General features: G+C 42.2%; 1 protein-coding gene across 6 annotated transcripts; it reads left to right on the top strand.

Moving 5' to 3' along the window:
* On the top strand, positions 1 to 27483 carry klhl5 (kelch-like family member 5). 6 transcript variants are annotated; one of them, XM_027134976.2, is made up of 12 exons: positions 1 to 340; positions 1326 to 1436; positions 14075 to 14257; positions 18306 to 18442; positions 18597 to 18793; positions 20132 to 20344; positions 23050 to 23236; positions 23391 to 23615; positions 23723 to 23885; positions 24211 to 24423; positions 24972 to 25143; positions 25860 to 27483. In XM_027134976.2, exons 2-12 carry the CDS (start codon positions 1411 to 1413, stop codon positions 25914 to 25916), a joined length of 1773 nt encoding a protein of 590 aa, XP_026990777.1. In that variant the 5' UTR covers positions 1 to 340; positions 1326 to 1410; the 3' UTR covers positions 25917 to 27483. The 6 variants fall into 6 exon arrangements, with proteins under 6 accessions (XP_026990777.1, XP_026990780.1, XP_026990776.1 ...); XM_027134975.2 differs by lacking the exon at positions 1 to 340 and adding an exon at positions 1888 to 2046 and having other exon boundaries at positions 1017 to 1436; XM_027134979.2 differs by lacking the exon at positions 1326 to 1436.

The following is a 27483-nucleotide window of genomic DNA, read 5'->3' as shown; positions in this document are numbered from 1 at the left end:
ATTTCAGCGCGTGCACCTGCTGTTCAGGGGCAGCGGTTGAGCTCGTGGCCACGCGACTGCAGTCAGTTTAAAGTTTATTTATTCAATTAAAATATATCTGCATGCTTTATTTTGTCATTTAGACTCGTAAATATTTCATTTACGCCCCCGATCGTGCAATGCACATCGATATTCCACGCCTTTTCAACTCCAGAAGTTGCATCACAGCATTATTATGCACCGCGCGTGATGTTTGCTTTAGTCCCAACTCCACTTTGTCACGCGCAGCTACCGAAACATTAGCGAAAAACAACAACAGATAAATCATTAAAATCAGCGTTTAAACCGTCTCCGAACTCAGGTAAGGCGGTTTATTTCTCTCATCGCGCTACTTTCATCCACGCAAATGAATATTAGTGTCATTTACAGCTTGAAAACGGAACAATAGCGCAAACGAAGAGGCTTCGTGCGGCGGCTATGAGGAAGTGACACAGCCGAGGCGTGAGGCTCCGTAGGCGGCTTGATGTTTCAGGCGAGCCCGGTGCTTAAAATCAGGCCTTTGTTTATTATCTTATATATATTTATGGTGCTATATATTTATAAAGTTTTTGTATTTTACTTGACAACTAATTTCACTACTTGGATATTTATTAAAGTAATATTTTAGTTATAGTGGTTTAAGTTATAATTGACTTAATCTTTCAATATAATTGAACAATTTTGTCATTAATAAGTGAATCACTTTCATTTTAACACTCAAATCAAGTATTAACAGAAAAAAGTTAGGAACGTTTTAGGAACTAAAAAAAGTTAGAAAGTGCAGTTTATGCAATTTTACATGCACGATGAATAATTAATAATTTTATCAAAACCACTTTTCAGTTTATTAATTAATAAAAAAAAGAAGACAAAAAAAGTTTTATTTATTTATTTATTGAAAATAAAAGTAATTTTAAATGTATTTGTGTGACTGGGTACTAGTCTTTTGTTCATCTAATTAAATGTATATATATATATGCATGCATGCATGCATGCATGTGTATATGTATGTGTATATATAATAATCTCAATAGGTCCTGCCCTCTGCATATGTTTTGCTCTACAGTAGCAGCTCGTTAACAGTAAAATAGTTTGTTGTATGCGTTTTCTTTTTGAAGAGGGTTGAGTTGGCAGCTCATAACAGGGCTTTTGTGCCATTTCACGGGGACTTTAAGATCCTGATTAGGTCTGCCGGAGATCTTTTCATGGATATTAGGTTTGTAATCGGTCTGTCGATGTGAAACAGTATTCCGGGTCTAAACCTTATCACTTATCACGCTCTGTACTGTATCTAACTTTCTCATAAGGACGTGGCAGAACATTAGCACAAAGGAGAGTCTTTGATGATGATGATTGGAAACACGTTCACTGACAGGAGGACGGACAGATCGGATGAGCGGTTTAATAATTTCACACAGGTATTAATTTCTCTGCTCGTCTGCTGATCTGCTCATGCAAATAGACATTTTTTGAGGATGCACCTAGAATATAAAATGGACCCATAAAAATGGATGTACAGTCATTTTTCCAGCATGTGCTTTTTTTATGGTTTAATTCATCACTATGTTTTCATTGAAAAAAAAATTCTAAATCACACCTAATTGGTATAATAAATTTTTGTGCTGTTTAAGAATTATGTTGTGTTTCTTTATTTCCATTGAACTTTTATTAAATACAGTTGGGGCATGCTTAAGGTGGTTTGATGAAGCTCAGTTACTGTTAGTGCTCTGATTTCTCTATAACCCTCAAGGGTTTTATTCCCAAAAATGACAGCATTTTGCCTACTCTTTAAATAAACGACAAATTGGACCTTTTATCCGTTTATAGTTACAGTTATTTTTCTCAGTCTCTTTTATCTACTTGGTCCAGCTGCCTCAGCCACTGCCAGATGTGGAGCTTTCATGCTGTACTTGACTGGTCTCCAAAGAGGGCAGGCAACTAACCAGGTTTCTATGCATATGAGACTGGAACCGAGAGAGGGAAGATGAGAAGTAATGAAAGAGAGGTAGAAAGGGGAAGGAACGATAGGTGAGTGAGAATCTGAAAGGCATAAAAGAAAGGATTTAGAATGGGCAATGGCTGATTTGTGTGTGTGTGTGTGTGTGTGTGTGTGTGAGTGACTGAAGCAAGGCTTTTCTGCTTAGCAGATTTGCTTTCAAATCTCACACACACACACACACACACACACACACACACACACACACACACACACACACACACACACACACACAGAGTCTGAGGCGGTATCCTGGATTAAAATTTATGCTCGTACTCCTCCCTCCACCTGCTGGGTGTTTTCTGTGATGATGCCGTCCTCAGGTGGAGCTTAATAATTGATGGCAGATCTTTATAGCTGTAATGGCTCATCTGCTCTTATGGCAGATTGTAGAAAAAGTGTCTGTGTGTGGGCTGGATTTTAATCTTTTTATGAGGACATAAGACAGGTTTCAACCTTGTGGGGACTTTTGGTTATAACTATGACATTCATTATAGAAAGACCAGGATGAAATACGGGAGGTATAATATATAGTGTAATAAACAAAAGCGAGGTGAATAAGTTTTATATACGGTTTCACTTCACTCTGAATTTAATTGTAATATAGATGTATAGATATGTATTTCTCATGATTACATAATTCACATCTTAATAAAATGCACACTCATGAGTATGTAGTTAGTAACAATTGTTAATCGCCACCTAGTGGCCTTTTCAGCACCTCAGTCCATTTTGGTGTTTTAATAGCTTGGGCTTATGTGTAAATATTAAGCGTAGGGCCTTTTTACACCTGGTCACTTCATGTGTTTTCTCTGATCCAATAGCTATCTGATTTGTTTAAACTGTTCCATTTACATTAGGCCACATAAATGCGTCTTGGCGAATCGGATATCGATCCGATCTTTTTTTACTCCTGCCCAATATGCAAATATATTTTATGTAATTTCCGGGGTAATTGAAATGAAACACGCTTTGGTGTATGCGGTTTTCAGAATGCAATCAAAAAGAAGACGAAAAAAACTCGTTAGTTATGCTACAAAAAACAGCGTTTACTGCATTTTCGCTGGCGGCAGCAGGGCATTTTAAGACCCAACGAGACACCTGGGTGAAAGATCATCTGCGAGTGATGTACTTCCCTTTGGGAGGAGTATAGCGCTGACTATGTTGCTTGAACAACCACATTCATTTACACCTGTCCAGTTTCATCTGAAATGCGTCCCAGACCACCTCCTAAAGTGACCAGGTGTAAAAAGCCCCTTAGATCCATGAAGATCCTTTTTTTTGTGTCTTTTTCTTCTGCCCAAAGAAATATATTTAAATCTTAAATAAATAAATAACCCCACACACCCTGTATGTTTGTTTTGCTTTACATATTAGACTATATGCTGATTTATTATTGTATGCAGTTTATTGTAATCCTGAGTGTGTTTTATATTCAGCCGGATGGTTGTTTTCATCCGTAGACATGTGGAGGAAGTTAAATGTGAGACATTTCATCTCCATTTCTCTCTCTCTCTCACACACACACACACAGGAGGACGAGACCCATAATTGTTTGTAAATTGGTTTTGAGAAAGAGTGAGAGAGAAAAAGAGGGAGGGAGGAAGAGTTGACATTATTCCATCCTTCCATATATTAGCCTAAATGGATTAATGATTTCCGAACCTGCTTTTCTGTACAGAAACTAACAGTATTAGCTGCTAAATTAATATAGATTTCTCAATCGATCGAACTGAAATGAAATATGGCATGCTAGTATTCTTAGCTAGGTACGTTCTTGCTAGCTAAGTTTACAGGTTTCTCTTTTCAATCAAATTGAACCTAGCATATGGTGAAGTTTCATTCTCTGAGGTAAATCTCGGATAGAGTGCTAACATAGAATTATCGAATGGCTAGTTCTGATAATATGACCTCCGCTAGTGCTAATACTAAAAATAATACATTTGTACCACAATGCTGTTGAAATTCTGGATTCTGATTGGTCAGGACAATTTTCATTAAGAGCGTATATTCATTTATATATTTAAATTTGTTCAGTTATTCGAATGTTTTTGTCTCTATAGGAATAGCTCGAGTGTTAATTGAGTTTTCTGGCGTTTCCTGTGGTAACATTAACTTGGCCTCTTCACTGCAGCCTGTTGTTGATTATTTTCCTGTAGCCGAATAACTGCAGGTTTTATTTTCTACATCAGATTATTATATCAAAATGTTTCATATCGAAGAGAGTCTACCTTTTGTACTAGCATAGCATTAAATTGCTAGCAGGCTGCTTCTTAGCTTGCGCTCTGCCTATATACTGTTAGTTTTTAATATTTATTTTTAAACATGTCAGTTTTCTTAAACTGATTGGTCAGGAAATAATAATACTGTGGATGTGAAACCTCACATCTCACCAATAATAGTGAGCTAGCATAATGTTAAATAGCAGCTAGCAGAACAGTGGCTAGCAGTAGGGATTATTGATTGACCAAACATTTTGGATAAGTAGCTACACCACCTTTAATTTTCCCCCCACTTATTTAATCGTGTGTGTGTGTAAGATGCTGTGGGCAGTTTGTACATTTATATATTTTCTGATCTGGTGGTTTGTCAGAGGAGGAGAGTGAGTGCAGCATTTCATTAATAATTCATCAGTGGTTTGTGATGTAGCTCGGGTAAGATGAAGGTCTTTTACGTCTATCAGGTTTATTTTATTTATTTATTTGTTTATCTCAGCATGAAGGCATCACAGAGACTCTCCTGGTCTTTTATCTCCTCTCTGACAAATGCAAAGATGCAGCCAAAAAGCCACTGAACAATGAAGGGGGCTCTCGCAGTGGTGTGTGTCTGTGTGTTTGTGTGTGTGTGAGAGAGTGAGAGAGAGAGAGAAGGCCAGCTCTCCCATGTGTACTGTTGACGATGCTATAAACCATAATAGGTGAATTAAACTCCTTGGCTCTCGTCAGGATCGCTCTGTCTCCTGACACACATACATATACACACACACACACACACACACACACACACACACACGCACACACACAGTTCTGTGCCATATAGCTAAAGCTCTAAATGAATAAATTATGTTAGAAGCTGACTAGTATAACTCTGAAGTGCAGCTAAATATAAATTAGCTTGCTACCTTGAAAATGAGCTAATTTGAGGTAAAGACATTGTAAAGACCTAAATAAAGCATGACTGGCTTGTTTGTTTGTTTGGCTATTTATTATTCTTTATCTAAGAAAGTTTCTAAAGTACACTGTGAAAACTCTCTTGAGCATCTGATTCGCGTCTGGCAGGTGTTTTTTTTTAATTCAGTGTTACTTCGCTCAGTTCTGTCGACGTCTTATCTCTTTGTTGCATGGTAATTATTCTGCTCAGTAAAAGCTGATGTGTGTGGAGTATGTGTAGTGTTCAGGTACTGAAGTGTGTTTTGTTTATGTTGCTTTAACGGCCAGTCGCTCAGGCAAATATTGCTTTCTTTTTTCCGAAGGGTCACCTGATTTGCCACGCCCATTTCCAGCTGACCAATCAGATAGAAATTAATTGGTCATGTGTAGAAAGATAAAACGAAACAGTAGATTAAAGAAATACGAGAAATAAAGTTGTGTATATGTATATTGGCGTGTGTGATGGATGAAGGAAGTCAGGCTGGACCGGAAGAAAGTAGATTTATAGCGTGTTTATTTAACAGCTGTTTTTCCAGTTTAGTCTTCAGTAGTGACGAGGTTTCACTGCATCATGAACTCGAATAAACCCTGTCTTCTGCTGTTTCATACTCTCTGAGGTGTTAATGAGAGGTGTGTGTGTGTTTATACTGAGCAAGAATGAAAGTTTGCATTTCTGAACAGTTACCTTGTTACTGTTTCATACACTGCAGCATTCAGCGTCCATTGTACGTCATCAGTTTTATAATTGTGTGTGTGTGTGTGAGAGAGAGTGTGTGTGAGAGAGAGTGTGTGTGAGAGAGAGTGCACGAGTGAGTGAGTGTCTGTGTGTGAGTGTGCATGCAATTGAGAGTGTGGGAGTGATAGAGTATGTGTGTTTGAGAGAGACTATGCGTGTGTTTGTGTGTGTATTGATGCGTATTATAATTGGTTCCTGGCAGTAAGTGTAAAAGCAGCTTGAGAACTGTAGAGACTCAATCGGTGACCGTGATAAGCTGATAAACAGCCCATGGGTTTTTAATCAAATAAAATTCTAAAACAAACAATTTATTAAATAATGTTGTTCATTGTTATTTAATTTGTTTTACTAAGATTTGGATTCCTTCTTCCTGTCGTAATGGGAACATTTGGTTCTTCAGTTGGCTGAAAGTCTAGACACACACACCCACACCCACATAAACTTAGACCTCACACAGCACAGGAGTGAAGGTTCCTCTCAAGAACATGTGATTTAAGGGTCAGTTACTGACTTATGTGTGTGTGTGTGTGCGCGCATTAGGAGGCATTTTAGACTTATGGGTGCACTTAGTGACATTTATTGTAATACAGTCATTTCTTTATAGTTTATTTTTATTGTTTCTGTGACCCAGGTCAAGGTGTGTGTGTGTGTGTGTGTGTGTGTGTGTGAGAGAGAGAGAGAGAGAGAGAGAGAGAAATCCATCATTAGACAAAATCAAAGGTTTTCATTTAACCTTTTGTTTGAAGTTTGCTTTAAGTTTAGCTTTTATCTATGCAGTAATGATAATGTTCTGTAATAATTGTCAATTGAAGGTCCTCATAAAGATAGTAAGACGGGTATGTGTGTGTTAGTGATAGTTACATCACTGATTTTACGTTGTCTGATTTTATAGATTATATTAGGCTTATTTATTGATGTATGCGCGTGCGCACACACACACACACACACACACACACACACACACACACACACACACACACACACCTTTGAAGCTTTGAGGTGCAAATCCATGTTTTTTTCTGATCTCTGTTTTAGCCAATCAGAAGGAGCCGTTCGGTGCGAGTGTTTCACTCTCAGGGATAAACGCGTTTTCACACAGCGCCTTTGAACTGCACTGTGCTCTAAAAACACTACAACGTATTTTCATAAACACCTTCTGATAATGATCTCTAATATCAAGGGCCGCATGGGCCATGCAGACAGGATTGCTGTAGAAGAGCGTCTTGGAGGTAAAAGGAGGCTGTGCACTTTTCTGAAAGATCAGGATGTTTTATCGAACAAACTGACTAATTTATACAACACTACTACATTGTTAGAACTAGACGTAGCATCTTGATGTAAATACATTTATGTAGCTGGTTTTAACTAGTTGATGTTTCATTACCGACAGTTAATGTTAAGTCAAATGGAAAATTTTAATTAGCACATGACGGAATTTTGGTCAAATTTGTGAGAATGTCTACTATCGCAAATTCGTGAAATCCTTGGAGCGACCGATTAAATTAATAATTTCCCATCCTGTGATCCATCAGGTTCACATGTTGTGTTTATCGAATCAGTTTAAGTGTGTATTTCTGTAACAGGTATAAATTGTAAACAGTTAAAGCTCTGATGATGAGGCTCATGGGTGATTATACAGGGAGTGTTTAGTGTTAGGAGCCTGACAGGAAGCGTAAATGAGTGTGTTAGTAGCCTGCTGGGTCCTGCTCCAGATAATATCTCTACTCAATGCAGGGTGAAATCAAACTGATTTATACTCTGCTGTTTAAGTAAAAGGATATGACACGGAGTAAAGGGGCGTTTACATTTTACTCATGATTCGTGGAATATCACAGTGATTAAACCGTTGAGAGAGAGAAAGAGAAAGACAGAGAAAGAGAGACAGACAAAGAGAGAGACTGAGTATGAGAGAGAGAGAGAAGAGAGAAAGAAAGAGAGAGAGATAGACAGAGATGGAGAGAGACAGACAGACAGACAGGGACAGAGAGAGAGAGAGACAGACAGAGACAAACAGACAGAGAGAGAGAGAGACAGAGAGTTTAAATTCTGAGAGAAACATTGAGTAAGTGCTGCACATCCTGACTGAAGTAAAAAAGTACGATGTGAGACACGGGACACTGAAATAAGAGATGCTGCGGCTGAAAAAACAAAGCTTTGTTCTGTAGTGATTTTTAAATGAAAGCAGCTTTTACTCCTTCAAAGGGTGACACACACGTACACACACACACACACACACACACACATGTACACACACCCCTGTTTCAGGATCTTAAGATTAAACTGCAGAGAGAACATAGTGGTTCAGCAAACCAATTCATTATCAGAGCGACAGAAAGAGACCTAGAGAGTGAATGAATGAATGTGTGGAATCTCTGAATCTCTCAACTTTGTATGTGTGTTTTAAGAATTTCTGCTGAATCATGCACTACCATAATTAGACTACCTAATTCTCCCAAAAGTGTGTGTATGTGTGTGTGTGTGTGTGTGTGTGTGTGTGTGTGTGTGTGTGTGTGTGTGTGTGTGTGTGTGTGTGTGAGTACAAGATGTGGTTTTTGAAACGTGCTCAACTTGATAGAAGTGCAATCATCTGTAAGAGAAAAGAGAGAGTCAGAGAGACAGAGAGAGAGAGAGAGGCATTTAAAGAAAGTTGTTGGTTTTATTATGCCTCTCATCTGTGTGTGTGTGTGTGTGTGTGTGTGTGTGTGTGTGTGTGTGTGTGTGTGTGTGTGTGTGTGTGTGTGTGTGCAAGCACAGTAAAGTAAAGGCACTTAAAGGAACGTTCCAGCAGGACCTTTAGTCATAAACATAAACACTTGCTCCAGGTAAAATGTGTGTTCGTGGAAAAGTGTGAAAATGATCAGAAGTGAAAAGAAATCGTTTGAGTGGACAGACTGTGTGAGTATCATCATCATATCGTTATATAACTGCCTCATAACTCATTGTTGTATATAGATGTGCGTGCGTGCGTGTGTGTGTGTGTGTGTGTGTGTGTGTGTGTGTGTGTGTGTGTGTGTGTGCAGTAATGACACTGAACAGAGTGACTAAACTGCACCAGTCATGCACATGTAGTACCATAATGACAGCATGTTAGTAAGGTTCCTATGGTGATTATAGTGCTGGTCACCATGGTTACTCTTGTAGCACCTGGTCTCACAAACTATACACTCTATGTATCACACACACACACACACACACACACACACACACACACACACACACACACACACACACACACACACACACACAAAAATTGGAAAATGATTGTACAGTTGCCATGGATGGTAGACAAGCATTCCATCTATAATGCAAGACAGTGTAAATTTCTCTCTCTCCCTCACTTTCTCTCTCTTTTCCTTTGTCTTTCAATCTGTCTTTAGGTTCTCTTTCTGTCCATCTGTCTCCCTCCTACTGTATGTTTCTTTCTCTACACTCAACATACTCACACACCACACACACTCCACATTCACACACTCTACATTCACACACTCCACATACTCACTCCACATTCACACACCACATACAAACACACTCCACATACACACAATCCAAATACACACACACCACATATACACACTCCACATACACAGACACACTCCAAGTTCATACACTCAACATACTCACACACCACACACACACACTCCACACACACACTCCACATACTCACTCCACATTCACAAACCACATACACACACACACCACATACACACACTCCAAATACACACACTCCACACACACACTCCACACAAACTCCACATTCACACACCACACACACTCCACACACACACACTCCACATACTCACTCCACATTCACACTTCAAATACACACACACCACATACACACACACTTCAAATACACACACCACATATACACACTCCACATACACACACACACTTCAAATACACAAACTACATACACACACCACATACATACTCCACATATACACACTCCACATACACACACACTTCAAATACACACACCACATACACACACACCCAGTGAGAACAATTTACACAATTTAGACACTACAGAGGTGTAGATATAGTGGGTCAGAGATAAGTGGAAGTGTGTGTGTGTGTGTGTGTGTGTGTGTGTGTGTGTGTGTGTGTGTGTGTGTGGTCAGAGCGGATGTGGATCACACATCACCATGAGGGCAGAGGACATTATTGAGCGTTGTGTGAGTGGTGTAAAGGAGCTCATTGATTGGTCAGGATCAATGATCAATGATTTAGCCATTGAGAGAGGGGGCAGAGTTGTTAAGGAGAGATGTCAAGGAATCAAGTACTACTTTGTGTGTGTGTGTGTGTGTGTGTGTGTGTGTGTGTGTGTGTGTGTGTGTGTGTGTGTGTGTTTCATTACCATTTGAAACACTTGTATACTTAATATAGTGATTATTTTTTATTTTTTTTATTATTATTATATAGTAGGTACTGCATTGCAGGTGTGCGCGCGCGTGTGTGTGTGTGTGTGTATGTGTGTCATTGAAAGAGAGTGATGGTTAGTGTTCTCTCTCTATCAATATTTTGACCGAAATAAATTGTCCGAGAGAGAGAGAGAGAGAGAGAGAGAGAGGAACAGGGAGGTGTGTGTGTGTGTGTGTGTGTGTGTGTGTGTGTGTGTGTGTGTGTGTGTGTGTGTGTGTGTGTGTGTGTGTGTGTGTGTGTCCACGAGCCTTGCCAGCAGCGCTCTCGAGTTACAATTGGCGCACGCTTCTCCGTTCACCACCACAGATTTGCGGCGTGTCTCTCTCTCACTCTCTCTCTCTCTGTCTCTCTCTCTTTCTCTCTCTCTCTCTCTCTCTCTCTCTCTCTCTCTCTCTCTCTCTCTCTCTCTCACACACACACACACACACTCTGTGTGTCTCGCTCTCTTTCTCTCTGTCTCTGTGTGTCTCTCTCTTTCTCTCTGTCTCTGTGTGTGTCTCTCTTACTCTCTGTCTCTGTGTCTCTCTCTCTCTCTCACACACACACACACACACACACTCTGTGTGTGTGTCTCTCTTACTCTGTCTCTCTGTGTGTGTGTGTGTGTGTCTCTCTCTCTCTCTCTCTCTCTCTCCCTCTCTCTCTCACACACACTTTCTCTCTCTTTCTCTCTCTGTCTCTGTGTGTCTCTCTCACTCACACACACACACACACACACACACACACACACGCACTCTCTCTCTCTCTCTCTCTCTCTCTCTCTCTCTCTCTCTCTCTCTCTCTCTCTCTCTCTCTCTTCCTCCTTGTGCCGTTCCCTCGCGCACGCCTCCTCGTCTTCATCTTCTTCCTCCTCCTCTTACCCGTAACACTCCTGTCGCGCGCACCGGAGTCGCGGGATGTCGGTCCCCGGCAGGAAAGACTTCGACGTGAAGCAGATCTTGCGCATCCGCTGGCGTTGGTTCGGCCACGCGATGTCCCCGCCTCTGGTGGAGGAGCTGCTCTCTAGAACCGGAGACCTCCACCGTCACCATCAGCACAACCGTCCGCACGCGCTCGGGAGCCCGGACGCCGCCTCGGCGAGCAGCGCAAGCGCCCACGTTAACTCTCCCGTTAGCGTAAACCGAAATAAGTTGAGCGCCTCCGCGTGTGCTCTTCCTCCTCCTCTTCCTCCTCCTCCTCATCGCTCCACGAGCCAGCAGGAGTGCGGAAGCACCGCGTTCACGTCTCCGTCTCACTCCTGCTCCGCATCCGACGTGACCTGCGAGGGCACCGAGCAACGTAACGGCACCACGGGCGAAGACGCGGAGAACAACAACACCACCAAAGGGGAGAGCGAATCGAGCTCGTGCAGGTAAACACACCGCTGTGTGTTAGTTCTGTGTAAACATACGCTTCAGATGTGTGTGTGTGAGTGTATGTGAGTGTGAGTGTGTGTTTGTTGTGTGTGTGTGTGTGTGTGTGTGTGTGAGAGAGAGAGAGAGAGAGAGAGAGAGAGAGAGAGAGAGAGAGAGAGAGAGTCCTAGTCAAAGCGTAACCGCGACATGATTGTACAACACCATGTTCTCTTTAGGAGAATGTTATAAACAGTAAACTTTCAGCAGTTGTACGTGAGTGAAGTTTGCGGTACTTCCTTCCTGACTGCACGCGCGTGCTGGGTTTATTCTACGTGGCGACTGAAACCGTTACACACTCGACTCGATCCTAGTTCACTCAGGAGCCTAGTGCGTTAGTAGCAACACACTGCCCACAGCACAGGAACTACTACTTTGTGTGTGTGTGTTTTTGTTTGTTTGTGTGGATATTATTACCATGCTTTTGTTTCAGCAACATTTTTACTATACAAAGCATTTTCACTGCTTTCACTTAGTTGATTCATCACTTTTAGAAGAAAACTCCTAGAAAGTGACTGGGATGTGTTTGGTCTCTCTTCGGTAACTAACACCTTATATACTGTTACTTTATATATGTAACATGCTTATGAGCAAATTATATACATGTTATAAATATAATAAATTATGTCAATTTTTTTTCCATGTGAGCTAAAAAGTATTGAATATGAAAGTATATTGTGTGTGAGAGGTAAAATAAAAGTGAATGTGTGGATCATTTTGTGAATCTGAGGTAAAAGCAGTAAATACGAAAGCAGTTTGTTTTTTTCATTTGGTGTGTGAGGTAAAAGTAGTAAATGTAAGGTAATTTTTTTGCGTGAAATATGTGTGAAATGATTAAATGCAACAGGTAATATATTGAATGCTAAATGATATATGAAATAGTAAATGTGAGAGAATATTGTGTGTATGAGGGAAGACGAAATGTGAGAGCATTTTGTGTGTGGTAAAAATATTAAATGTGAGAGCTGTATGTGTGTGAGGGAAGACGAAATGTGGGAGCATTTTGTGTGTGGTAAAAATAGTAAATGTGTGAGCTGTATGTGTGTGAGGGAAGACGAAATGTGAGAGCATTTGTGTGTGGTAAAAATAATAAATGTGAGAGCTGTGTGTGAGAGGTAAGAGGAAATGTGAGAGCATTTTGTGTGTGGTAAACATAGTAAATGTGAGAGCTGTATTTGTGTGTGAGGCAAGAGGAAATGTGAGCGGATTTTGTGTGTGTGTGAGGTGAAAATAGTAAATGTAAGGCCATTTTGTGTGTGAAATAAAACAAGTAAATGCAAGAGATAAAATATTGAATGCTAATTGATTTTGTGAGGTAAAAGAACTAAATGCGAGAGCTTGTGTTGTGTTCAAGAAATAAAATCTGAATTTGAGAGCTTTTGTGTTCGAGTTTAAAGTAGCGACTGTGAGAAATTTCGAGTGTGAGGTAAAAACAGTAACGGTGACATAATTTAGTATCTGAAATAAGTGTGCGAGAGAAAAGATTAGCAAATGTGAATTTAGCAGAATTTTGAAGTGTCTGAGGCTGAAACAGAATCTCAATATTGTACCTGAAGGATTTTCAGTCCATCTCCTGTGTCTCCTCTTTGTTCTTCAATAAAAACACCAATCGCTGTCTTTTAAATGTCAAGGTTACACTTCACGAGGACGAGGTGCAATTTTCAGTCCGAACGTCTGCCGTGTAACGAGGCTGCAATTCGAGGTGTGTGATTAATTATCAGCATGAAGAGTATTAATTATTCTAAAAGCTCTCGGATGCCCAGAGGCCTTTTGAAGTTAAGAGCAGAGAGAGAGCAATAACAATAGAGAGATTTATAGAGCGCATCATGGCTGTTTGGGCTATGACGTGAAGAGAGAGGAAGAAAAGGGAGCAAGATGAGAAAGGAGCGTATACATGAGAGAGAGAGAGAGAGAGAGAGAGAGAGAGAGAGAGAGAGAGAGAGAATGGGAGGAAAGAGATGTAAAAGCAGTTGGTGAGAGAAACAGAGAGAAAGAACACCAAACCATCAGGGACTAAATTACTTGCTTTGTTTAATGGCCAAATCTCGCATCATTGCTGATTACCAGCCGCTCTAAAGAAAGCATTTATTTTTAGGCTGCTATTAATTGTGTTTTTGTTTGTACCTGTGAAATGTGTGTGTGGTTTTGTTTGTAACTGTGAAATGTGTGTTTGGTTTTGTTTTGCTTTTGTGAAGTATAGATGTGTTGATGTTTTTACTGATACTGGAGACTCCTTCCATTACAGTCACCATGTCAGTTATAACACGCTTTTCTTTATCTGAAACACATATAGACTTATTTTGTGTGTGTGTGGTGTTGTGTGTATGTGTGTGTGTGTGTATATGTGTTTTTTTTACATCAGGACATCAAACAGCAGCACAACTCTGTCCTCATGCGTGTCCATGGAGCCGTGTGTGCCTGATGAACTCTTCCAGTCGCACAGCCACGCTGAACACACCTTCAAGCGCATGGAGACCTACCTGAGGACCCGCAAACTGTGTGACGTGGTGCTCGTAGCCGGGGATCGCAAAATACCTGCGCACAGGTAACACACACACGTTTCACATTCATGCAGTAAACACAATGCACACATTTTGTATCAGGTGGTTTGGTTGAAAAGAGGAGAGAGTACAGGGCTCTTGGAGTGTTTGTTACACTGCGTGTATACACACACACACACACACACACACACACTCTCTCTCTCACAGGATTAAAAGAAAAGAAGTGTGCAGGCAATTTGTTCTTCTCTCTGAAGTGAAGACCTACAAAATGTGTGTGTGCTGGAAAGTTTTGGCACAGTGAAGCGTTAAGGAACATGTGATAAATCCTTCAGGACGTGTTTGGATGAGCTAGAGGAAAAGGGTGAGAGAAACATGGAAGAAAGAAGACAGATGTAAGTAGCAAAAAGGAGGTGCTGTCTGTGTCTGTCACTCCCAGTGAAGGAGGCGTGGCCTCTCTGTCTCCTATTTTTTGTTGTTATAAGGATATTGAACATGTTTGATCCACTCGCACGTAAACACACACACACACACACACACACAACACGCACACACAAACACGCACACAGAAACAGCTTGTATTAGTCACGGTTGAGTTGCACTTCAGAGATGACTGTGCAGTTTCAGCAGCTCTGTAGTCTTCTTCCTGTATTGCATTTTCTTCTTCGTCTGTTGCTTTCTCATATTTCTTCTCTCTCATAGTCCATGACCTAGTTAGTCAGCTGTAATTGGACAGGAGCCTACGATTTGGTTGCGTTAGCAGATAATGAGACCCATGCACAAGTCTGCACAATTCTGTAAGCTAATTTCTCTCTCTCTCTCTCTCTCTCTCTCTCTCTCTCTCTCTCTCTCTCTCTCTCTCTCTCTCTCTCGCTCTCTTATTTTTCAGTGTAAGTTAGGTGTGTTTGAAACAGACAGCAGCTGCGTTTATTCCTTGATACCTTTGAGAAGGCAGCACTTTGATAGCTATTAACTGAGCTCCGTTTGTCGAGAAATGTCCCGCCTCGCCTTTTATTCCCCACTTCAGTCTTTACCATCCCTGTTACATTAGCATTCTGTGTGCTAAAGTATTTCTTGTTGCAGTTCCATGAGCCGTCATTTTAACGTTCACATGAGACGAGTAGAACCAGATGTCAAGAGTTCTGTTCACTGAACCAGATTGCAATGAACGTTTCAGACAAAGGTTATAGTTAAACTGTCAGTCTTTCATTCAAAAGGATGTTCAGAAGTGAATCGCAGATGGGTGGGAGGGGCTTATATACTCTGCCCTGTCAATCACAGTGACTAGTCAATTGTGAGTTAACTCGTGTGCTTGAAGGAGGGTAGATAACTCTCAGGTATGGAGAATAGGGCAGATATCGCTCAGGTATGGGGAAGAGGGTAGATAGCTTTCGGGTATGGGTAAGAGGGTAGATAGCTTTCGGGTATGGGGAAGAGGGTAGATAGCTTTCGGGTATGGGGAAGAGGGTAGATAGCTTTCGGGTATGGGGAAGAGGGTAGATAGCTTTCGGGTATGGGGAAGAGGGTAGATAGCTTTCGGGTATGGGGAAGAGGGTAGATAGCTCTCGGGTATGGGGAAGAGGGTAGATAGCTCTCAGGTATGGGGAAGAGGGTAGATAGCTCTCAGGTATGGGGAAGAGGGTAGATAGCTTTCGGGTATGGGGAAGAGGGTAGATAGCTTTCGGGTATGGGGAAGAGGGTAGATAGCTCTCAGGTATGGGGAAGAGGGTAGATAGCTCTCAGGTATGGGGAAGAGGGCAGGTAGCTCACAGGTATGGAGAAGAGGGTAGGTAGCTCTCAGGTATGGAGAAGAGGGTAGGTAGCTCTCAGGTATGGGGAAGAGGGTAGATAGCTCTCAGGTATGGGGAAGAGGGTAGATAGCTCTCAGGTATGGGGAAGAGGGCAGGTAGCTCACAGGTATGGAGAAGAGGGTAGGTAGCTCTCAGGTATGGGGAATAGGGCAGATGGCGCTCAGGTATGGGGAAGAGGGTAGATAGCTTTCGGGTATGGGGAAGAGGGTAGATAGCTTTCAGGTATGGGGAAGAGGGTAGATAGCTCTCAGGTATGGGGAAGAGGGCAGGTAGCTCACAGGTATGGAGAAGAGGGTAGGTAGCTCTCAGGTAGTGGGGAAGAGGGCAGGTACCTCTCAGATATGCCTTTGTCTAGCTTTAATATAACAGTAAAGAAGAGTCACTGTTATTTACTGCACACTTTAAAATAAATTTAATAATCTTATGCCACAGCAGATTGACAACGTGACAATAAAGTATTAGAACCATCTGATGCCACTGTCAGCACCACCTGCAAAATAAATTTTGACTGATCAGATTTAAGATTTCAGGTCTGTTCTGAAGAGCGTTTGTGTTACAAGGCTTACGAGAGCATATCGACCCATTTCTCCATCTTCCTCCATCTTTTTTCTTCAGCTGTCTTTTTTTAATCACTGAGAGGAAGCTCCACGACAGAGGCATGTCAGTGTGGTTGAGGTCAGATCTTGGAGGGATTCTCTCCAGTCTGAAGCTGTCACTTTATTAACCGTCGCTTCGGTTAAATGCCAGCGTTTCCTCTTTTACATTGAAAGTTCTGTCCATCCAGTTCTGCTGTATTAAACTATGTTACTGCATGCAGGACTTCGCTGAGCAAGTGTGTCTTTAATGACCGTAGGTAATAAGAGCCTACAAAAATGTTGTTTTTTTATCAGTATTGTGATGTGCTCAGTCACCACACGATGACTATGCTATTTTTTACATTTGTTTCAGCGGTGATTAGTTTTAATCTCATTTTTGTGTGAAAAAAGTGTAATTTTCTCATCTTAAATAAAGTGTTTTGAGAATTAAAATGCTGCACTACTAAGATACTGCTGAGAAAATGTTTACAAAAACCTAAATATCGTGAAAATCAACCATGAGGGTGTGGTGCTACAAAAAATACCAAAAAAAATAAATTGGTGTGTGTGTGTGTGCGTGTGTGTGTGTGTGTGTGTGTGTTTAAAAAAACATTAGTTTTTAGTAGGGCTGGGCGATATGGCTGAAAACTGTATCACGATATCAGTGTTTCATATCGGTCGATATCGATAATTATTGATATTTTTTATGACCCATTTAAAATAAGGACCAGGATAAAAATATATTACATTTAAATTACCTTTAAAGTGTTTCAAAATATGTGCAGCGTTTTGTAAACATAAATAAAACTGAGGTAGACTGAGATACAACTGAGGTAGACTGATATACATTAATGCAACTAAACTTGCTTCGAAGAATAAAAAATATCGAACACATTTTTTATTGATATTGATCATGTGTCTATCGCGATACATATCGTTATCGTTTTATCGCCCAGCCCTAGTTTTTAGAAACCAAAACTTTGAGTATTATTGCAGAACGATTCATAGTTGAAACAGGAGGTTTTTAGAAATCTATATCAAAGTCTATATTAACACATTAGATGTATAGATGGTGTTTTTTTGTTTGTTTCCTGGTTTTATAGATTGTTATGAAGCGAAGCAGCACAGTAGACTGATTTTTTTTCCAGTGTCCAGTGGACGTATAGACGGATGGATGGATTTATGGATTGATAAATGAATAAATAATTAAGTAGCCTCCACAGCTGGGTCAGATTTCCCATCACTGCCTGCCGCTGAGTTACTGACTGATTTATTGTGGTCTCTTAACGCTGTTTAAACACAAAACTCATATAGCCACCTTTCAAGGTTTGTTTCAGCACTCGCAGCTGTATAGGAGACTGCAGGAACAATGGAAGCAGGCTATACATCATCTGCTGACATGTTCTCTCCAACTGTGTGTGTATAGAGTTAAAGCTCTAGGTTTCTGTTCCATTCTTGGAGGTGTGGCTTATATATTTCAATATCTATATATATATTTCAAGTTCTAGCGAATGTGGGGTTTCTACAGTACAGTTCTAGTGAAGGAGGCAAGGCTTCTGGTTTTCAGCTCAATTGAAAGGTTGTGGCTCTGTTTTAGGTTCACTAAAGGAAGTTTTGTTAAACAATTCTGTAGTTTTAAGTAAATAATAATACCATGTCTCTCTCTCTCTCTTTCTTTCTCTCTCTCTCTCTCTCTCTCTCTCTTTCAGGTTAGTCTTGTCCTCCGTGTCCGATTACTTTGCAGCCATGTTCACCAGCGACGTCCGAGAGGCCAAGCAAGAAGAGGTGAAAATGGAGGGTGTGGACCCAGATGCATTGTGGGTGTTGGTGCAGTATGCATACACGGGTAAGAGTGTTTTGAATTTCATGAGTTTCTATTACATCAGGATGGAAATCGTAGTTTGATCGATCATGTAGCATGTATTCTCTTTCTCTCTCTCTCTCTCTCTCTCTCTCTCTCTCTCTCTCTCTCTCTCTCTCTCTCTCTCTCTCTCTCTCAGGGCGGTTGGAGTTGAGGGAGGACACCATCGAGTCTCTGCTGTCGGCGGCGTGTTTGCTGCAGCTCTCAGCCGTAGTTCAGGCCTGCTGTAGCTACCTGATGAAGCAGCTGCATCCGTCCAACTGCCTGGGAATCCGTTCATTTGCCGACGCTCAGGGCTGCCAGGATCTGCACAAAGTGTCACACAACTACACCATGGTACACACCTTCTCTCACACACACACACACACACACACACACACACACACACACACACACACACACATAATTGGACCCCTCGTTGTGTAATAAATTTACCATCCTCAGTTTCTTGCAGACAAATGAGGTGTAAATGTCAGTTTTTAGAGAGAAGGCATGTACCTCCACTCCCATGGCAGATTAAAGCTCCTCGCTGATTACTGTTTAAAGTTCAAGCTACTCAGAGTCTTGTTTTATCTTGTAAACCTGTAGATATTTCTAGATCTTTCTTGAGTCTGCTGGGTGTTTTGTCTCTAATTGCAACCAGTTTAAAAAAAAAAAAAAAGGTTTTATTTTTTATTATCCATCCATTTCCACTTTAAACCTAAACCGTCTAAACCTCAAAGACATTTTTTATGACTCTGTACTCTGTAGGAAACTGTTCTGCTGCAATATACTTTACTGCCATGTAGGGATTTTGTGTGTGTGTGTGTGTGTGTGTGTGTGTGTGTTTGTTTGGGCTCATTACCACTTGCAATGTGGTACCACTCATCCCCCCCCCCCCCTTTAGTTTTTTCGTTTTCACAGCCCCTAATCCACTTCCTGAAGGATGTTTCCTCCTCCGTGGTTAATTATACCCAAACCCCGTCACCCCCCATGTCTAGTTTCTGGTTTCTGTGTAAAGGAAAGTGTGTGTGTCTGTGTGTGAGTAATTGGTCACACCAGTGCTCCCCTGGAGAAACTCTCGTCTTATGTCGTACCATCCCACGGGATCACAAAAATTCCATCCCATAGTAGCACGGCTATGGTTACAGACTGAGGGGTTGTCATGGAGACCGTCTGGAAACCCTGCCTCGTATTCTTTCTGTTGTTCCATTTCCACTACGTCATCGAATCCTTCCTCGTCCATCGCTCAGACCTGCTCACTTCTTTCTCTCTGAGTCTGTCTCTCTCTCTCTCTCTCTGTTTCTTTCTGCAGACATTCAGCCTAATACAGTATATGAAGAAGATTCAGAAATCTAAAATTAAATATGACATTTGTATTTGTCTGATGTCATAATTTGGATCAAATTAAAAAGATGTATTTTATAAAGTTCTGCTACCTTATCGGCTGAGGTTTCTGGTCAGCCCTCGTATTCACATAAACACACTTGGAGAGCTTTTGTTAGGTTTGTTGTCTACCATGTGCACTCGGTGCTTGGACCCCTGTCATTGCCTTTTGCAGCAACTTTAGACCCAGTGAATGAAAAGATTAATGTCCCCTAGAGAAAGAAAAAAGATCTGGCAGGTGATGTGTCTCTGACCACTTCACTACGTGTCCCAATAAAGTGTAATCTCATGCACTCTTTCTCTCCTCAGGAACACTTCTTGGGTGTGATGAAGAATCAGGAGTTTCTGCTGCTCCCAGCGTGTGAGGTGGAGAAGCTCTTGGTGTCTGATGATATGAATGTTCCGGATGAGGAGACGGTGGTGTCAGCTCTGTTCAGCTGGGTGCAGTACGATTCTGCAAACCGTCAGTCACAGCTTCCAGCATTGCTTCAACACGTCCGCCTGCCTCTGCTCAAACCCCAGGTCAGTCTGCCGTCTGTCAGTGCTGTTAGTCCGTCTGTCTGTCTGTCCAGGTGAGGTGCTGTCTGGTTCTTGCGTCCATCCATCCATCCATCCATCCATCCATTCTTCCATCTATCTATCTATCCATCCAACGGTTCTTGTGTCCATCCATCCATCCATTCTTCCATCTATCTATCCATCCAACGGTTCTTGCATCCATCCATCCATCCATTCTTCCATCTATCTAACCATCCAACGGTTCTTGCATCCATCCATCCATACATCCATTCTTCCATCTATCTATCCATCCAACGCTTTTTGTGCCCATCCATCCATCCATCCATTCTTAAATCTATCTGTCCATCCAACGGTTCTTGCGTCCATCCATCCATCCAGTTCACCAGTTAGTCCCTCCCCCAGTTCCCTCCTGATCATGTTCTATACATTGTTCTAATTTTTCCCCATTTCATTTATAACCAGTACAAACATGCACAAGCACAGTGGTGTCTGTGTGATGGCAGAATCAGGCAAGGGTCTGGGTTATTTAGACAGGATGTTCCTCTTCACACTTATTTATACACACACCCAAACAGAAACTGCCTCAAGCTGACTTCTCTGTGGATTCAGCTACAAAACACACACACACACACACACACACACACACACATATACACACTGTGAAGCCTTGGGGGAATGTGCCTATTAACATAAATAAGGAGAAAAAAACTTCCCGCTAACTTATTTTTGTCTTGTATAGTTCTGACTTTGCTTTTTCACTGTTTCATACTTTGCTCAAATATAATTGTTCAAGCTGCTTTTGACAGATTCTTGTCATTAGCCTGAAATTGAATGTGAAAAATATACACGTTTGTTTGTTTTTTTGTTTATTTATTTATTGATTGCAGATGTGGTAGGAGTGTTGGCTATTTTTTCCACACCTTTGTCGCCTCTATGTTTCTTATTACTTTCTCTTTTCCTTCAGCTCAATTTTAATTTCACTCAAACTCTCACCTCTGTCTTTCGTCCGTTTTTCTCTCAGTAATCTCCTGTACAATTTTAACCACAGATCGCAATCTTAAAAAAGGAAGAAGCAAAGCTAATATTCAAATGTGTTTGGAGCGAGACGCCGGTTCGTCCGTGCGCCTTCCGTGCAATCTAAATGGAAATTTGTGATTTCTTTCATCTTCTCCACGGATTTTTTTCCCTGTCCGCCCCCAGCCTGGTCTGCCGCCTCGCTGATGAAATACGATATTAGACAGATCCCTATGACAGATCGGCACAGCTGCTGCTACGGTGCGGCTTTACAGCAAAAACACGTTTGGAGGAAAAGGAAGAAAGTAAGGAGGAAAGTAAAGAGTCTTTATGGATGAAGGGACAGATGGGAACGAAGGAAAAGACAGATGGAGGGAGAGACGAGTTGATGAAATCTGTACCCCTGGTGCACCTGATGGATTTAATAAACACCGCATTTTGGAGTTTATAGGAGTCAGAATATGAAAATCTAAAATCATAAAAGTTTAAGTTTTACGCTTTATTGGAAACATGCTGTAAGAGTTTTACACAGAATCCTGTTAGAACAACAAGGGATCTTTTTAACATTCACTCATTTAACTCAGAACAGACAGATCCATCTATCCATCCATCTATTCATCCATCCATCCATCCATCCATCCATCCATCTATTCATCCATCCATCCATCCATCCATCCATCTATTCATCCATCCATCCATCTATTCATTCATCCATCCATCCATCCATCCATCCATCCATCCATCCATCTATTCATTCATTCATCCATCCAAACAGTTCATTTTATTCATTCACCCATTTATTCATCACACTCAAACATGCCTTTCTGTCAAACAGTTCCATCTGTCCATCTATCTCTTTAAAACCAGCCTCAAGCAGTTTCATCCATCCATCCATTTATCCTTCCATCACAGAGACCAGCCTGCCTGTCAGTCTTATCTATTCTCATTTATCCTCCTCATCCAACCATCCATTAGAGAGTCCAGCTTGCCTGTTAGTCTTATCCATCCATCCATCCATCCATCCATCACAGAGACCAGCCTGCATGTCAGTCTTATCTATCCTCATTCATTCTCCTCGTCTATCCGTCTATCCATTCTTTACAGAGTCCAGCCTGCCTGTTAGTCTCCATCCATCTTTCTTCGTGGAATCTGTTGGACTTCTTCCATTTCAAGGGTTCTGAAGGCCCACAAGCATGTGCAAAAAATTAAATACTGCTAGGGGGCAGGGCTTCAAGGGAGAATCATATAATATCAGATAGTTAAAAATAACATTCACGTAACATGACGTTTAATTTTTCAAGAATGAACACTTTCCCCTACAAAGGAAGTCATCTTTATAATAGAATACTGGCTAACGATTTCTCCCAAACAGCTTTAGTATCGTGTGTGTGTGTGTTTGTGTGTGTGTGTTTGTGTGTGTTCACAGCCCGTCGCTGTGGGTGGGGATTAGACTTCATTACTTTGAGATTAGGACACAAAGCTGCAGCTCCCTTCTCATTAAACACCTCTGCGTCTGCTGGAGCACGAGAGAGAGAGAGAGAGAGAGAGAGAGAGAGAGAGAGAGAGAGGCAGACAGAGAGAGGCAGACAGAGAGAGGCAGACAGAGAGAGGCAGAGAGAGAGAGAATGTTTTCATTGGAGAACGTTTTTGTTAGTGTCCACATCAAAGTGTAAAACCAGGACCTTTTTTTTTAGTTTTTAGGGGACATGGAGTCCAACCTATTGCTGAGGGACAGTGTTGAGTGCCAGCGCTTGATCATGGAGGCCATGAAGTACCACCTGCTGCCTGAGCGCCGCCCACTGCTGCAGAGCCCAAGGACACGGCCACGAAAGGCCACCGTGGGGACGTTGTTTGCCATCGGAGGCATGGACGCAACCAAGGGTAAATTGTATTGCTTATATTTTATAAGTGTGGGTTGAGAATAAACCTGCTGAATGTCAGATCCGTCTCCATTAATCCCAGTCTGTAAATGTTAGGCACACGGGTGAGTTTCCACATTGTTAAACCATATAAACTAATATGCAATCTTTTCCAGGAGCGACGAGTATGGAGCAGTACTGCGTACGGCGAGACACGTGGAGGCAGGTGGGTGTGCTGAGTGGGCGGAGACTGCAGTTTGGTGTAGCAGTCATCGACCAGCGGCTCTACGTAGTCGGTGGACGTGACGGCCTCAAGACCCTTAACACGGTGGAGTGCTACAACCCGCGCAGCAACACATGGAGCGTCATGCCTCCCATGGCCACGCACCGCCACGGCCTTGGTGAGTCTCCGACTCCACCCAACTCTAACCTTACACTGGGGTTATAACACAGTATGTGTGTTATTAATGTCTAGTATAATATTGTGTGTGTGTGTGTGTGTGTATAGGTGTAGCTGTGTTGGAAGGCCCCATGTACGCAGTAGGAGGTCACGATGGTTGGAGTTATCTGAGCACAGTGGAGCGCTGGGATCCTCAGGCCAGGCAGTGGAGCTTTGTTGCTTCAATGGCCACACCACGGAGCACAGTGGGCGTCGCCGTGCTTAACAGCAAGTGTGTTCTCAATACACACACATACATACACACACATGCACGCACGCACACACACACAAATGACGGAATGCCAGAACACATTTGTTTTGATTGCCTTTATAATGTCTCACTCTTTTATTTCTCATTCTCTCCTGTTGTGTCTGTCTCTCGCTCTCTCTGTCTGTCGCTCTCTCTCTGTCTCTCTCTCTCTCTCTCTCTCTCTCTCTCTCATTCTCTCTTACTCTCTCTCTCTCTCTCTCTCTCTGTCTGTCTCTCTTCTCTCTCTCTCTCTCTCTCTCTCTCTGTCTCTCTCTCTCTCTCTCTCTCTCTCTCACACCCACTGTAGGCTATATGCAGTAGGAGGGAGAGATGGCAGCTCGTGTCTGAAGTCAGTAGAGTGTTTCGATCCTCACACTAACAAATGGAGTGCATGTGCTCCCATGGCCAAACGCAGAGGTGGCGTTGGCGTGGCAACCTGGAATGGCTTCCTCTACGCCATCGGCGGCCACGACGCCCCCGCATCCAGCCTCGCATCCCGGCTCTCTGACTGTGTAGAGAGGTGAGGGCTCGAAGGTCATGATGGTGGACACATTTTTATTTCTTTGAGTGTTTTTAGAAACCCCTGAACCCCCCTGAATGTGTGTGATAACAGAAGTGAATGGGGTGACTTCAGTTTTTAGTCCTACACACAACTACATCATGTTCTGTACTTTATCAAGGGCTTCAGCTACTGAACTGGAGTGCAGTGTGAGTGCAGTGTGAGTGTGTGTGAGTGAGTGTGTGTGAGTGAGAGTGTGTGCGTATGTGAGTTAGTGAGTGTGTGTGTATGTGATTGTGTGTGTATATGTGTGTTAGTGAGTGAGAGTGTGTGTGTGAGTTAGTGAGTGTGTGTATGTGTGAGTTAGTGAGTGTGTGTTTGTGTGAATGTGTGTGGATGAGTGAGTGTGTGTGTATGTGTGTTAGCGAGTGTGTGTGTGTGGATGAATGAGAGTGTGTGTGTATGTGTGAGTTAGTGAGTGTGGGTTTGTGTGAGTGTGTGTGTGTGTGTGTGGATGAGTGACAGTGTGTGTGTATGTGAGGGATACTGAAGCTCCGCTCCTTTTGCAGGTACGATCCGAAGACGGACATGTGGACGGCTGTGGCCCCGATGAGCGTCAGCAGGGATGCCGTGGGGGTTTGTTTACTCGGAGACCGACTGTACGCTGTGGGAGGGTATGATGGTCAGGTCTACCTGAACACGGTGGAGGCCTATGACCCCCAGACCAACGAGTGGACTCAGGTCTGTCTCTCTGTATAAAACATCTCTCTTAACTCTAGTTCATGCCAAAGGTGTGTGTTATGTTTAAACAGTGAATATTTCAAGTGGTTACCATAGAAACAGGCTTTTTTCCCCTCCAGGTAGCACTTCACCAGATTAGAACAACAGAATTGTTTCGTGTTTGTGTTAGAAAGTCTTCATAAATTCATGTGTTACACGTGTTAGTAGGTGTGTGTGTGTGTGTGTGTTAGAAAGTCTTCATAGATCATTGCTCACATTAGTTATTTATTACTGAACTGAAGACAGTTGATGTTTCTATTAAAGAAGGAAATATAGTGTGAGGAAAATGTACCTGCTTTTATTAATGTGGGATTTAGAATTAGTAGGGGTGTGTGTGTGTGTGTGTGTGTGTGTGTGTGTGTGTGTGTGTGTGTGTGATGAATTAGTTAGATGTTAATAGGGTCACCTTTCTATAATTGCGTCGCCGCTGTGGCTGCAGAGTGAAAATGCAAACTGTGGACTGAAAGACACATTCTTGCACCTCTCCCTCTTCTCTCTCTCTCTCTCTCTCTCTCTCTCTCTCTCTCTCTCTCTCCCTCTTTCTCTCTCTCTCCCTCTTTCTCTCTCTCTCCCTCTCTTTCTAGCTAGTTAAAAGGTTACTGGGAAAATGAAGAAAAGATCTAAAAATAGTATAAAAAGTGTAATTAAATATCTGTGTGTTTGTGGGTGTACTGAAGGTGGCGTCGTTGTGCTTGGGTCGAGCCGGAGCCTCTGTGGTTGCCGTCAAGCTGTGATGCTCCGCCCCCTGAGGACTGTTACCGTGGTGATTTTTGTACAGCTTTCTGTTTCATTGGACTTGGAGGCATCAGAGCACACACACACACATACGCACGCACACACATGCGCACACACACACTCCCTCATTAACCAGTTCATTTGTTTCATTAAGCCAGTTAATCTCCTCCTAATGTCTTGGGATTCTTTTTCTTTCACCATTGATTCCTCCTTGTGTGGGAAAACAAGGAATGGATGATCTGGATGAGTGAAAGAAGGAGGGATGAACTAAGGGACAATTGGATGGATGAGAAGAAAAAATAGCAGGTTCTTAATGAACCTCTCCTTCCTTTCTTGTATCTTGTATTCTGTCTCTTTCTTTTTTTTTTTTTTTGAGTCATGTGCCTTTATTATGTGGCCTTGTGTATCTACTTTGCAATGAGAGACAGAAATATATGAAGTGTGCGTGCGTGTCTGTGTGCGCACGTGTGTGTGTGATTCAGATTTTTTCCCTCTTGTTCATTGACTTGTGTGTGTCAGCGTGTCAGTCGGCTGTCAGTCAGACAACACAGAAATCTTTAGAAACCACAGAGTTCAGAACACCAGGGCAGCTGCTGCAAGGTATTATGGGTTATGAATAATTAAAAAAAGAGATGCTAAACTAACACACCTGTGTTCAGCGCTGACAATGTAAATGACATTAATAAATGTTACATACTGTCGTGTGGATTAGCTGTCAATCAAACCTGTGTGCTGTTCTGATTGGCTGTATGGTCAGGGTTCTGTCTGATTCCCCAGCGGGAGGTTAAAGGTTGTAACTACACTAACCTCATGGATAAAGAGGTGGAGGAGTGATGAGTGAACACAGTGAGACAGAAGGAGGGTAACAGGGATGGAGAGTGAGATGGAAGGAGGGTGAGACGGATGGAGAGTGAGACATATGTAGAGTGAGGTGGAAGGAGGGTGAGACATATGGAGAGTGAGGCGGTGGAGAGTGAGGTGGTAGAGAGTGAGACATGGAGAGTGAGACAGAAGGAGGGTGAGACATATGGAGAGTGGTGGAGTGTGAGGTGGTAGAGAGTGAGACATGGAGAGTGAGACAGAAGGAGGGTGAGACATATGGAGAGTGTGGTGGTGGAGTGTGAGGTGGTAGAGAGTGAGACATGGAGAGTGAGACATGGAGAGTGAGACATGGAGAGTGAGACATGGAGAGTGAGACATGGAGAGTGAGACAGAAGGAGGGTGAGACATATGGAGAGTGTGGTGGTGGAGTGTGAGGTGGTAGAGAGTGAGACAGAAGGAGAGTGAGACATATGGAGAGTGTGGTGGTGGAGTGTGAGGTGAAAGAAGGGTGAGGCAATGGAGAGTGAGGTAGTAGAGAGTGAGACATATGGAGAGTGAGGCGGTGGAGAGTGAGACATGGTGAGTGAGACATGGTGAGTGAGACAGAAGGTAATTTAGCAGCAGAAAAAGGACAGTCTGAAATACGAGATGAAATGGCAGAAAACGAGGACAAAAATGAGGCCAGTGTCTGAGCTCAAAATGGAAGACGTGTAGAAGCTCAGCCTCAGATTCAGACAGCGATGA

The sequence above is a fragment of the Tachysurus fulvidraco genome, chromosome 7, assembly GCF_022655615.1.
Source record: "Tachysurus fulvidraco isolate hzauxx_2018 chromosome 7, HZAU_PFXX_2.0, whole genome shotgun sequence".
NCBI lineage: Eukaryota > Metazoa > Chordata > Actinopteri > Siluriformes > Bagridae > Tachysurus > Tachysurus fulvidraco.
This window is presented reverse-complemented; position numbering and strand designations above follow the sequence as displayed.

Excerpts from the sequence above, each read along its gene's own strand:
- klhl5 (XM_027134974.2), top strand. The coding sequence starts at position 11,218 with ATGTCGGTCCCCGGCAGGAAAGACTTCGACGTGAAGCAGATCTTGCGC. Across the intron at positions 23,237-23,390 it reads AGGCATGGACGCAACCAAGG|GAGCGACGAGTATGGAGCAG; the intron begins GTAAATTGTATT and ends AATCTTTTCCAG. Across the intron at positions 23,616-23,722 it reads CACGCACCGCCACGGCCTTG|GTGTAGCTGTGTTGGAAGGC; the intron begins GTGAGTCTCCGA and ends GTGTGTGTATAG.